The sequence below is a fragment of the Scophthalmus maximus genome, chromosome 1, assembly GCF_022379125.1.
Source record: "Scophthalmus maximus strain ysfricsl-2021 chromosome 1, ASM2237912v1, whole genome shotgun sequence".
NCBI lineage: Eukaryota > Metazoa > Chordata > Actinopteri > Pleuronectiformes > Scophthalmidae > Scophthalmus > Scophthalmus maximus.
The window spans coordinates 6,443,706-6,457,055 of NC_061515.1; the positions used below are offsets into that span (position 1 = coordinate 6,443,706).

Here is a 13,350-nt window from a genome sequence, read left to right on the forward strand (position 1 = left end):
TCCTTTGAGACCAATTTCTCCATTGTTATTTACATCTCAGGCACTTCCCTTTGTCTCTTTTAATGTCAGGGTAATTTTCCTCTGGTTTTATTTTGTCTCTCCAAAGTTGGATGAGTTTTAAGCTTGTGGCTTCCATGTCGCCTCCTCACATTCATCTTCCGGCTAGTTTGTGATTAACCACTCACAGACACATTAAAGAAAAAAAGTTTTTGGGAGACCCCTGTGTCTCTCTTTTCCTTGAAGCACAAAATGAGTAGTGTAAAAGTGCAACCATGTGGCGAGTAAGAGTGGAGTAGACATGAATGTCAAAACGCTAGGGATAAGTGTAGGGATGTGGATCGCATAGCTCAGCTAACAGACATCAACTTTGACATCCCATTCAAATTGCGTCTAAAAAACAACACGTTCGTAAGTAAAATCCCGACCCCATGAATGTGTTGCAAAACTAAAGAAGCATGAAAAAACATTGCTGTCACAAAATGTGTCCTCGCTGTCAGCCATGTCAGTCTGCGAGCATCAGACCACTGTTGAGAACGATTTCACAGTCATGTCTCTCGCAGTCAGAGTTTCGTTTCCACAACACCCTCGTCTTGCTTGGAACCACTCCATAGCCATGTCTCTCAGTGGGCTCTTTCCTTTCTGCACTATCCCCCTCCCCCACCACCACTACCTCCTGCTGAGAATCACTTCAGTGCCATGTCTCAAAGTCGGCTCTCTCGTTCGTGACTGTCTTACACTTTGCAGCAGCTGCCTGGTTTACTCTTCGTGTAAACCAGGCTCCGTCCGGTCCACTCCATTTTTTTGGTTGCTATTATTTTCTCTTTTTTTTAGCTAGTGTGCTTTAGTTGAAAACAAAATTGGCACTTTCACAGGCAATATGTAGCCTGGCGTAGCCAGACTTATACTCAAATGCGTATTAGTCTGCGACCTCTCAGTTCATTTTCAATTTTCAAGAGGCGTAACCAATGGACGCAGACCAAAATGCCTCCGGACGCAATTGGATAGGCTTACAACCAATGTGAGCAACGAATCATGTGACGTCTGTTTAGCGACGCATAAATGTCAACAGACTAGAGCAGAGAGGAGACGCCTGTGTAGAGGATTCCACAACGTCTTTGAACGAGCGTTGCCGTTTTTGTGGGAGACATTTGAAAATGTCAGGTACTTTTATTCAAATGCTCGTCCATCAGCCGCAGCCTTTGTTTTTTACAAAAGTCGCTTCTCTCCGTATCGTTGTATAAACCCCGCCCATTATCAGATAATCGGTTGTGATTGGACCGGCTAGATTTCTGCCTGTGGGAAATCACTTTCCAATTGAGGGGATCCAGACGTAGTCTGGCAGAGCAAATTATATGAGCTCACAGAATTTGTCTGGATCCCAGGCTAGGCAATATGGCAGTTGGCATCCCAAATAAAGACCCACACTGGGCTTCAATCACCACTGTCTCTAGAGACATATATTATTTCCACATGAATTTCACATTGTGACAGCAAAATGTATTAATTTAAGACAATTTGAAAACTCAGACTTATCATGCCTGCATCCTACATTTAAGACCAAGAGCAGAAATCTCATGCAGTCACCCAAATTAGCCAGTCATTTGGCAGCAGTGTATCAAATCATGAAGCTCTAGGTTTCAGTTAATGCCAGACGTCAGAATGGACAAAAAAACATTTACCGTAGTTTGTAACAGATGGGCTGGTTTTGAGTTTTTCTAAGACATCCGACCTGAGATTTTCGCACACAACATTCTATAGAAAGTTTTCAGAAAGGAAAAAAAATAAACATCCAACGAGCAGCTGCTCTGTGGACAGAAACATTTGTGTTCAAGGTAACAGTAGAGCTACGGTAACTCAGATAACCACTCAAAATGCACAACACGTTAAACCTTGAGGGAGAAGACGGTCAGTTTCCAGTGCTGTCAGCCAATAACAGAGATCCGGTGCTGCAGTGGGCACAGGCTCCCCAAACTGGACAGCTGAAGACTGGAAAATTCTAGTGTGGTATGATAATTCTGGATTTCTGCTGAGGCACGCAGATGGTAGAGTCAGTATTTATCAACAGGACGAATCAATGGACCCAACCTGCCTTGTGTCAACAGTGCAGGCTGGTGGTGGTGGAACGGTTTGGGAAATGTTCACTTACTACCAATCAACCAGTCTTTGAATGCCACAACCTTTTGGAGTTTGTTGACGACCATGTTACCTCCCTTATTGGGCACAATTGACCATCTTCCAATGGCTTCTTCCAGTTTGATGATGTTACATGTCACCAAGTAAAAGTCGTCACTGACATGTTTCATGATCATGACGAGTTCAGTGTACTTGAGTACTTCACCTATAATTTATTATTTTCATTCTTTTAATCCTCGATCCTTATTATCATTCTTTCATTGAAGTAAAAGTGTGTGCGCTGCTTTTATGAAACATTTCACTCATTACTCTGCTGCTGCAGGGAGGAGGCTGATTGCTCCCTACAGTTAGGACACATAAAAATTTAATGAAACTGTTTAATTTATTGCCGCGTTTCACTTTAATGTCAAACTTATTTCATGGCAGCCATGCACTGCAAACATTACCTCAATGAATGGTGTCACCAAATCTCCTTGAAATCAATTAGAAAATTCCAATTCCTTTCAAAAAGTTGTCAAAATAACAAGAGTCATATGTGGGGTTATTTCACCAAATGTCACAGGTTTCAAGAATCTGCACACAACGTCTTGTATCGTTGTGTGTGTGTGTGGGTGTACAAAATAACTCTTTCACTTTCACCAAACTTGGTTGGGGTATCTCCAGTTGGTCAACTCCTGGAGCTGATCCGCCGTGGGGGGGGAACAGGGGTCGACGCACGCAGCACGCTCGCACAGGGCAGGGTTAAGCCTTCTGCTGAGGGTTGTTCACTCGTCACGTGAATGCACACAGTGAAGGTGGAATCTACAGAGTTAATGCTGAACCCTGCCTGCCGGCAGAGGACCGTAAAGAGCTTTATGGATGTTTTAACGGGACACCGACTCAGGCAGGATTTCTCCAGGTGCCGTTGAAGGTCAGTCTGACTGTGACAGACGGTCGATGTGAGAGAGGGAGAGAGGAGGTGGGGGAAATGCCGTGTGTATATATATTGTATATATCAAAGCCCATATGCAACGCACACAGAGTATGCATCACCCCTCCAATGCTTTTCATTAAATCTGGGGCTGCTCTTATTGCTTCCTGCTCTGCACCTCTTAAGTTGCTGTCTCCTCCCACTCAAATATCCGCTCTAACTTTCACTAGATGCTGAGTGGGGTGGCCACTTACTCGTTACTCGGCTCTCTGAAGAGTTACCGATGAATAGTTTTAAAATCTCGTGTGGCCATCCCTGTTGCCATGTTTACATCCATCCGCCCACCTTCTTGTTTGGACCTGTTGACTCTTTGAGTCGGCATGTGTGTGAGGGGTTTGTCTTTTTTCTGTCTGTTTTCTCTGAGTGGATTGTGCATGCGTCATCTGTGCCCACAAATATACTTTAGTCTTTTTTTCTGTTGCTGTTTTTGTATATCCTCCTTCACACCACTAATAAACCCTACTGCCTGCTTACTAATATAATGTGTCTTGGAGAAAATGTGAGCTGAGCAGCAGCAGCTCGTTTTGATGTAGTTTTGTGCCTTCAACTTACAAAATAGACTGTCAATAAATCAAGTCTTTATCTATTTAGTTTAATCACCCAAGGACAAATTAAGGTAATATTGGTTGGTTTTCTCTCCTTTAAAAGTGAATGTAGCTTAAATTTACCACAAACATCTAACATTAAAATTGGCCAAAGCTGGGAAAACCATTGCTTTTTAGCTTTTAAAACAAAATGAGACCTCTCAGTACCTGGCAAATTGCACTGTAATCACTCTGTTCCAATGGAGCATGATGCTTTTGTCGAGTTATACTTAAGGGATTGCGTCGTAATTTACACAGTGATTGCTTCAGATCACAGTCGGAAGGATTTTGCGATTACAGCCACCAGTAGAACAGCTTTGTGACTTGTCCCAGTTTCTAAATGTCGTGATGAAGGGTAAGAAAAGAAAAAAAAGACTTACTCAATTATTATGTAATTACAAGCATATTAAAATGAGGCACTGTGTAATTACATGTTTAAACGTTTGGTTTTAATTATTTCCTTTTATCCATAGGTATGTGGTGATTAAACTTAAATGATACCATTGAATATATGCAAAGGGTGTTCAACAAAAATGCCTTGAGAAGTTGCAGGTCTTGTTTGTACCCTATCTGTGCAGAAGAATGATTGCTGTCCACACTTGTGTGTTGTGACTCTGTCCCAAGCAATAGGTTTGGATTCGTGCCCAGAGCCGCTGCCTCCCAGTAACGGCCAAAGAGTGGGCGACCGCTACACTGTGGGCGACATGGTGTCCTTCCAGTGTGATCAAGGCTTTTCGTTACAGGTAGGTGAAAGCACACTGCTTGAAATGCATATATTCAGCTTTATTATATTCATGATTAGTGAATCTTGTCTACCTTCCTGAGGTGACAGTTTCAAAGGAATACTGCAAAGGATGTGTCTGTCAATGCAGCGTCATTGAGTACATTTTCTATGACATTCAAGTACAGGGAAGAAATGTCTGAATGCAAAAGTGGGGCCACTGCATGTATTAATGCTTGTATCTTTATTTAAGTGTGTGTACTCTTCTTCCAATCTTCCCCTGAGTAGACACTGTAGCGTTTTGAGCTGTAGAACTTTCCAAGGCCATGGGCAATGGATTGTGTTAAGTTGCCTCACTAATCCCGCCCTGATTTTTTTATTCCTCGGCCCGGGTATTCATTTCTTTTAACATTCTTTCCAGACCAACAAGCAACGTCTTACACCCATCTTTAGTGTCTGAACACCAGAAACAGGCCACTTTGGAAACAAAAAAAACCTGTGTGTGTGTGTGTGTGTGTGTGTGTGTGTGTGTGTGTGTGTGTGTGTGTGTGTGTGTGTGTGTGTGTGTGTGTGTGTGTGTGTGTGTGTGTGTGTGTGTGTGTGTGTGTGTGTGTGTGTGTGTGTGTGTGTGTGTGTGTGTGTGTGTGTGTGTGTGTGTGTGAGAAACTGCACACAACCATATTTTGTAGATGTCTGTTTTACGGTTTGGCATGTATGTGTGTATCTTGGCTGCAACGACTTTAATGGATTAAAATATCAACTATACTAAGAATATTTTACCAAGGGATTAACCTGTAATATTGATCACTTTTAGTTGTTATTTTCCGACAGAAAACAAATCTTGAAGCTGGATGTTTCACATCTCTGTAGTCAGACCCCAGTTTGCAGCAGAGAGGTCCCTCTCCTGCTCATGATACCATCAAGTATTAATACTCAAGACCATGAGAAGATTTAGAGCAACCCCCAAATCCGACTGACCAAATTCCAAAGGCCAACCAAAGAAGGCAGAAAATCTGATGCATGCACCAACTGCTCCGTTATTTTGTAGGTAGTGAAAATATGGTTTGTTTGTCTTCCTGAACAGGGTAATACATATATTACCTGCATGCCTGGTCCCGTCAGAAGATGGAATTACCCCGCACCCCTGTGTTTGGGTAATGTACTATTTTATACGGCCTAATATTGTCAGTATACAGGTTTTCAATGAGGTGATATTGTAGACAACAAAAGCATATTTGTTGCATCTAACACACTGAATCTTATGTTTGGCTTTTGCCATTTACCTTTTCTCCTTGACTTTTCATTGTTCATCTTTTCTTCCTCTCTTTTTATTATATTCCTCCCAGTCCAATACGTTACTCATACATAGCCACACAATAGATCAGGGGCCTCACGGAGGACTTGTTATTGTATTAGGGAAAGCAACAATTTCATTTAAAGATTGGGGAATGGATGATGGGTGGAAGTGGGTGACTTGGGTGAGGGGTTTATGAATTTTATACTTCAGTTAAAAACCAATAAGGCTTTGCACCATCTCAGTGTGTTATTTGGTGTTTTTTTTTTGTTGATACGCCTGATGAGTCTCTGGTTTCCCCCGACACTTCTTCTGAAGTCGATTGCCACAGTGATAGATACCAAAGATTATGAAGGGAGCACTTCACTTTCTGCTTTGACATCTCACTGTGCCATTTCCCTCCAATTACACATGTACTCAAATGCACACACACACACACACACACACACACACACACACACACGCGTGAGAAAACACCCTTACAGTTCAATTAAACACGCAAACAGACTTTTACTCACAAACCCACACCCTCTGCTCTTCATGTAAATGCTCTGTCCCTGTGGTTTTCACAGTTCACTGCAGACATAAATCCCAGCTTTACAGTTGACAGGCCTTTTCTTGGATGCGTGTGCTCGCTCGTTAGCCCAACTCCTCGCTCATCTGCAGTGCATTCGCTGATCCCAACACCAGAGGATCTGTATTCACTTTGTTGCTGATAAACTCACATCAAAGTGTGCGCATACCCTTGTACAAAACAGTAAAACACCCTCATGTGCTCCTTTGTTTATACACTAACATGTATAGCAGGTTTCCCCCACCAGGAACACAATTAAAATCCCAAGATAGTTTTTGCCTCATTCTGGCTTTGTTTGATGGGCCCCAATGAAATGGCAGCAGTACCCCTCTTGGGTTTTGGCCCGTTTGCCACATGAACGGGACTGGGGTTGGGATGGAAAAGACGGGGATGATTCCGCTACAAGTTTAAATGGAGGCCTTTGGTGACTGTGATTGCATTATTCCTGAGTGTTTATGTAAGATGAGGGCATGTGCCACAGGAGGAGAGGGGGATGAGTGTAACCTTCACTGCAAGCTGAAGTGATCTCGAACACGCATTCAAAGAAAAGAGGTGGGGTGTTGCAGGGGGAGGGTGAACTAATCACTGCCACCGCTGAGCACTGGGGTGCTATACTGAATATTGACTCCCTCATTTATTTTAATTTAAAGCACCACCAAACAAGGAATGTGCCTCAGTCTGTTATCTTTTCACAAATGCCCTTACTGAGCATAATCTACACAGTCAAGCAGAGATGTTCGAGCACATGTCACAGACATGCTCAAACACGGCGATACATGCAGATAAAGCACATGCACAGCACTTCATTTTCCCTCCCGCCCACGCTGCTGCCCTTCCTCCAGTCTGCATGTTAACCTCAACAACGCGCATGTGGTGAATACACACATAAACAGCACCCATGTTCTTTGTCTTTTTTTGTACACATACCCAGCAGTCATGTGTCTACTGTAACTGTCACACATACAAAGACACAATGCTCTTTGTCCTCCCTGGATATTTCCCCCCTCCCCTTTTCCCCATTGAGCCGTTCTGTGGAAAAGTGACATGTTCTCTCTCCTTGGTTGGTCTCCTTCAGCTCAGTGTGGCGGGTCTATGACAGACTTCAGCGGCGTCATCCTCAGCCCAGGCTTTCCAGGGAATTACCAGAGCAGCCTGGACTGCAGCTGGAGAGTTCAGCTCCCTATTGGCTTTGGTCTGTCATCCCACCCTCTCTCTTCTCCTTTCTTCTTCTCTGTCTTTTTCTTTTATGTTCTGCTAGTTCTCGTGTCTGCTGTGGTGCTTTTTTCTGCATTGCTGTTTTCTCTCTCCTCTCCTCTCCTCTGTGCTACTTTTATGTATGCTTTTAATATTGAATTTGAACTACAGTACTTAAAAGGGAAGATACACATTCGCTCACCTTCACTTTATTCATATATTCTTGAAATGTTCCCGTACATTAACCCTTTCCTTCTGCTTTGTAGGGATCCATCTGCAGTTTCTGAACTTCTCAACAGAGCCTGTGCATGACTATCTGGAGGTGCGCAGTGGGAATCTGGAGACAGGAACAGTGATTGATCGGTTCAGTGGCCCCATGGTGCCCAACTCCCTCTTTAGCACCACACATGAGACCACTCTCTTCTTCCACAGTGACTACTCCCAGAACAAACCCGGCTTCCACATCGTCTACCAGGGTGAGGAGACGAGATTCGTCCCCATGGCAAAGTAAAATTGAGTGTTATCATACCGGGAGCTGAAAGAATGGAAGATTGAAAAGTTTGCTAATAGAACGCTTAAGAGACCATCAGTCAGGTTCGAGACAGATCAGGCACAGAGATTATTCCTGCAAGGCAGACACTTCGACTGAGGTTATAAGATTACAAAAGGGTAAGGATAAAGAAATCAATACCGACCTCTGTTGAGACACCCAATAGCACATATCCTTGAATAGTAATAGTGCTGGATATATCAGTGGGGTATTTTATGCATTAAATGTGGCAAATTAATATTATTAATAGACATAACATAACTCGGAGATCGAGTTTTTTCTTATACAATACTTAGTATTATAAATCACTCAAATTTACATTTAGAAGAGACTTTAAGGAAAGATCTATTCAGCCAACAAAAAGGATATACTGTGAACCTGTAATTTGAATTCAAAAAGCCTCAATCTCGTGATCAGATTTGACCCTAAATCAAGATTAGCAGCTCACAGGCTTTGGTTGTTTGAGGTTTTTTTTAGCAATTACTGTACAAAGCATCATAGTGGTTGTGTCTTATTTGCTCTCTGGAGTCTGTTTCATAAACATCCTTTGCTATGTATGTGTATGATTCTCCCCCCCCCCCCCCCCCCCCCCCCCCCCAGCATATGAGCTACAGAGGTGTCCAGACCCACGACCATTTCGTAACGGCATAGTGATCGGTCAGGACTACAGTGTGGGAATGACTATTTCTTTTGAGTGCCTGCTGGGTTACACCCTGCTCGGAGAGCCTTCTCTCACTTGTCTACACGGAGTCAGCAGAAACTGGAATCATCCCCTACCTCGCTGTGAAGGTGACTGGCTACTGTCTTTTGTAATCACAAAAAGTGTTTGTCACGAGTGCTGCTCATCTGCGGAAGAATTTTAAAATTTTTATTCATCTGTCATTGCTGTTTCCCCAAACTCACTGGGGAATATTTGAATAAATGTGCACCAACAAGTCTTTGAGAAAGTCATGCATACCACTTTCTATAAAGTTGGCTAAAGTAAAGACGGAGATGCTTTTCCACCATCAATACCCACTAAAAATAAGGGGCTTTGAAGTTATTTTAGATATAAGAATACATTTTTTTCAGTGTGTTTGAGGTCCCATCCTTTATTCTGGCACATTAAAGCATCCGCCTCACTTTTACCACCACTTTACTGAACTATAAACTGATACGGCTCATTATAATGATATATGGAGCATTTACAAGTCTTTATTACAAAGCTGATTGCGCCTGCCTCCGTTGTAAATTTCAAGGAGACTTCTCAGATGATTCTCAGGTATGATGAATAACATCTTTCCTCATCAGTTGAGTTAAGCAGTGACATATGTTTCGAGACCACAAAGTTTGCTATTTGTTGGAGAGAAATTGTTTTATTCGTTTTTGGTCTGTGGACACCGTATTGTCCCGTATAAGTTTACAGTTCTTTTGAATCCCGAGGACAGTGCTTTGGCTTTGACTCCTTGTTCAAAGTCAAATTTGAGCACATTCCCTCTGAAGAGGTATGACAGGAGAGTTTTAGTGTCAGAACCGCTCAATGTCATCAAATTCAAAGTAATCAGTAATCGTCCCCTGCAGTTCTTTCTAACAGGTACACCCCCCATCCCCTCCCATTTTTCAGTAATAAGTAATACACAGTTATGGTTTGTTTTATCAACAGTTATGACTTGAAATGAATCAAAGACTGACTTGAAATTTGTATCCAGCCTGTCTGACTTTTCTCCCCTCCCCCTCCAGCTCTCTGTGGTGGCAATATAACATCCATGAATGGCACAATTTACTCTCCTGGACACCCAGCCGATTATCCACACTTCCAGGACTGTATGTGGACTGTCAGAGTGCCTCCTGGCTACGGCATCTTCATCAATTTCTCTGTAATAAACACAGAGCCAATCTACGACTACATCACCGTGTGGTAAGTTTCCTGTAATTCATCAAGCGCACATTGGATTTCCAAACCAGTGATTTTGGAAATACTACCTAGCAGTGACCCACAAAATGTGTCAAAGTCCTGTTTTTTTTACAAATTTGGACTACAGTATTTACAGTGCATTGCTAATAAAGCATCTCCCAAAAGGTTTGATAAGTAAAATGTACACCTACAATAGACGAGCTAAGAGCTGTCTAGATATATTGACCTTTTGTCTGGACATTTGTTGTTTCTTTTCATTTCTTTATGGCCCCTTGCTAAAACAAAATTGCATGCGTGATGAAATAAAAGAAACTGAATCCAAGGCTGAGTCACCTTGTGATCAAACTTATGATGGATGTTAAACTCCACATCCGATTTGATTGTTGGAGGAAAAGGCAGAAACGTGTTTGTTGGTTATGTAGAAAAAACAATAGAAACTTTATCCCTTCGTGGAGAATGTCACAGCAGTAAACTATACTACCATCTCCCTATGACTCCGGCAGCTGTCTCTCTCTCTTTCACTCTCTCCTCTTTCTGTATCCTCTCTATTCCATAGTAAGCCTCAGGCAGTCATGGAGCTGCCCTCATGGGTGTTAGAGGAGGGAAATGCCTTCCAGTGTCTGGGGCTACAATTCAAAGTACGGGAGGAGGGAGCTACTGGCACAACTGTTTCAAAATGAAATAGCGCGTAAACAATCTGTCCCCTGATGGCAACAATTCATTTCCCTGCCTGACTGCCAGCACCTTGCATTTCGCTGATCACTCTGAAATGACAAAGACTTTGTTAATATATAAACATACAAGACAGCATTTCATGTACATCATTCATGTGATCACTACCTGAAAGTGCCAGTAATGGAAAACCTTTCTCTTATTCTTTTATCGCCCCAAAGCCATCTATCCATCTTGGGGTTGGGAATATGGATGAAACGTTCAGTTTTATGTTGCAAAAGTGCATGTTGTGATTTCCTGAAAAAAGAAAATCAATGTAAAGATTAGGTATAGTAAGCTGGTGGAATGTTTGTGTTTTACCTGATCCAGTAAATGCGACGCATCAAAACACATCACCACATAGATTGAATATTGTAATAAATTCTAATATGCCATAAATTAGTCCTAATCACCCAACAGAATTAAAGATAATAGGGAAAATCTCTACAGGTTGCCACATTTCTGTCATCTCACAGAATATATTCTGTCATATTGCCCCTCCCTATTACTCTCTGTCCATCCATTGTATCCACTTCCCTCCAGCTCCACCTCTGGTGTCCAAACGTCCACTCAGAGCACCTGAAATATATTAGCAGGTTCTGGCTCTGCTCTCTGGGTCTCCTCCCAGTCACTTGTGCTCCACGGGGATGTATGCCAGTCATCCTAATTAGATGTCTGTGCTACTTCAGCTATGTTTTTCATCTTGGTGGAGCAGCAGGTCTAGTCTGAGTTCGCCCGAATATCTGCTTTCTCAATCTACGACCCCAGCCAGCACAGGCAGCTCATTTCAGCTCTTTGTGTCCATAAATCGAGAACTTCACCTTCAGGCTTAGCTCCGTTTTCAACATGACATTTTAGTACTATGCCACTTGTCAATTTCACACTTCATTGTAACCTCATTCAGGAACAAGGCCCATAGATACTTAAAGTCTTTCACTTGGGGCCACAGCTCCAACTGCCAAAGATAGATGCTGTCCAAGAGATGTGTCAAACATGACAGGCTGACAATGTTCAGGGCCTTCAGCATCTCAGGGTGAATCTCATCCACCACTGGCATCGCGCCGGTAACTATGTCTGTGACTTACTCCCCTAACCTCCTATCGCCGTATTGGTTTTGTAATTTAAATGTGCCTGAAGGAGTCGGCAGACTTGTTTTCATCGCTCGAAACATATTAACTTTGTCACGTCTCTGCCACGTTTTGATGTGCTGGGCCATTTAGTGTGAGTCAAGCTTGGTTTTTGAATGTAGTCAGTCATTGAACTGGAGATGTAGTTAGCCACAATGTGCTGTTCTTCATTACGAGTGAACATCAAAAAAGGTCTTTCAATTCAATTACATTTTGATTCCCAGGGTTACAGCTCCTTCTACTAGGATTTTGTGATAACCATCTATGAATCATGTGTAACGTATTATTTTATCCCTCCTGGGTCTTGGGGGCTAAAGCCTTGTGATAATCATACACACACATTATGTGCATACATTCACAGAATGTTAACGGGCTCAGCTAAATTCAAACGGCTGCGTAGCTCCAATAAAAATGTCATAAAAGTTGTTGAGGATTTTGCACATTCTTGCAATTTTTGTTTTTGGCCCAAACTTCCCCATCCATATGTAACATGGGAGTGAAAGTTTCAGCACAGCACCGCCTCCTAACTTATATGCACAACTTCTACTTTGACAGCGTTGATTAATGTGAAACCTCTTCTCAGAGCGGCAGAATGACTATAAGGTTCACAAGACTGCTTGAGGATAACTAGACCTGCTCTTTGATCTCAGCAAGTTATAACTGGTATTTATTCATAAATCATTTGCTCTCTCTCTCTTGCACTCTGTCCTCCTTCTCCTCCCTCTACTCTTTCAATCTATCTTCCACCCTGCCCCTCACATCCCCTGCTGTCTTTGCCTCTCCGTATCAGGGACGGACCCGACCAGGCCTCGCCTCAAATCGGTCAGTTCAGCGGCAGTTCGGTACAGGAGGGCGTGTCCACCACTGCCAATCAGATCCTCATCAAGTTCCACAGCGACTTCAGCACCAGCGGCTTCTTTGTGCTGCATTATTACGGTAACCTCCCCTGTGATACCGGCTAAGTGAAGACCTTGTCCCACGATGCTGTAATGACCCTTAGTCATTGGATCATCGGTTCTCCACACTGCAGGGAGCCTGCTGCACTGATCAAGATCACAGCAGAACAGAAAGATTGTTCCCAAACCTTTAGCTTTCCCTTCTTTAAGAGTCATGGTTTGGCGTCTCTCATTTTGCTTTATGGCACAGCTTGCAGTGCTGTGTAATGATAAAATGATAGATGCCTTTTTATGCCTATTTTTCAGCTTCACTATTAACACGCCCCTTTGAAAGCAGTTGATTACAAATAAAATGTCCCCCATCTCAGGTAAATTAGTGACTGGGTTTTGACGATCATGAACAGTGATAGGTGGCAGTTTCTGATCTGATCAAGTTTCAGTATGATGAAAGAGCGAAGAATGTGCTGCAGTTCAGTCAAAAACACAGGCACACACACTCTGTGTCTCTCTCTCTTACTTGAATGCACACTTACACTCTGTTGCAGATTTCACTTTTTGTCCTCTCCCCAACAGCATACCAGCTGAGAACGTGTCAGCCCCCCCCTCCCGTCGCCAACGCCACGATCCTAAGCGATGATGACGAGTTTGAAATAGGTTTGTCTTATTTTATTTTTCATGTTTACTGGCCAGGGGAAAACATGA

At 42.8% G+C, this 13,350-nt stretch overlaps 1 protein-coding gene across 2 annotated transcripts in view; it reads left to right on the plus strand.

Annotated features, from left to right (window-relative positions):
- Positions 1-13,350, plus strand: part of LOC118312027 (CUB and sushi domain-containing protein 3-like) — a 181,061-nt gene that overhangs the window by 105,841 nt on the left and 61,870 nt on the right. For both annotated transcript variants that reach the window (XM_047335105.1, XM_035636285.2), the window contains exons 38-45: positions 4,312-4,430; positions 5,493-5,562; positions 7,352-7,468; positions 7,737-7,946; positions 8,621-8,809; positions 9,740-9,917; positions 12,543-12,688; positions 13,222-13,302. In XM_047335105.1, the coding sequence (XP_047191061.1) occupies positions 4,312-4,430; positions 5,493-5,562; positions 7,352-7,468; positions 7,737-7,946; positions 8,621-8,809; positions 9,740-9,917; positions 12,543-12,688; positions 13,222-13,302 (1,110 nt within the window). The remainder of the gene's footprint in view (positions 1-4,311; positions 4,431-5,492; positions 5,563-7,351; positions 7,469-7,736; positions 7,947-8,620; positions 8,810-9,739; positions 9,918-12,542; positions 12,689-13,221; positions 13,303-13,350) is intronic.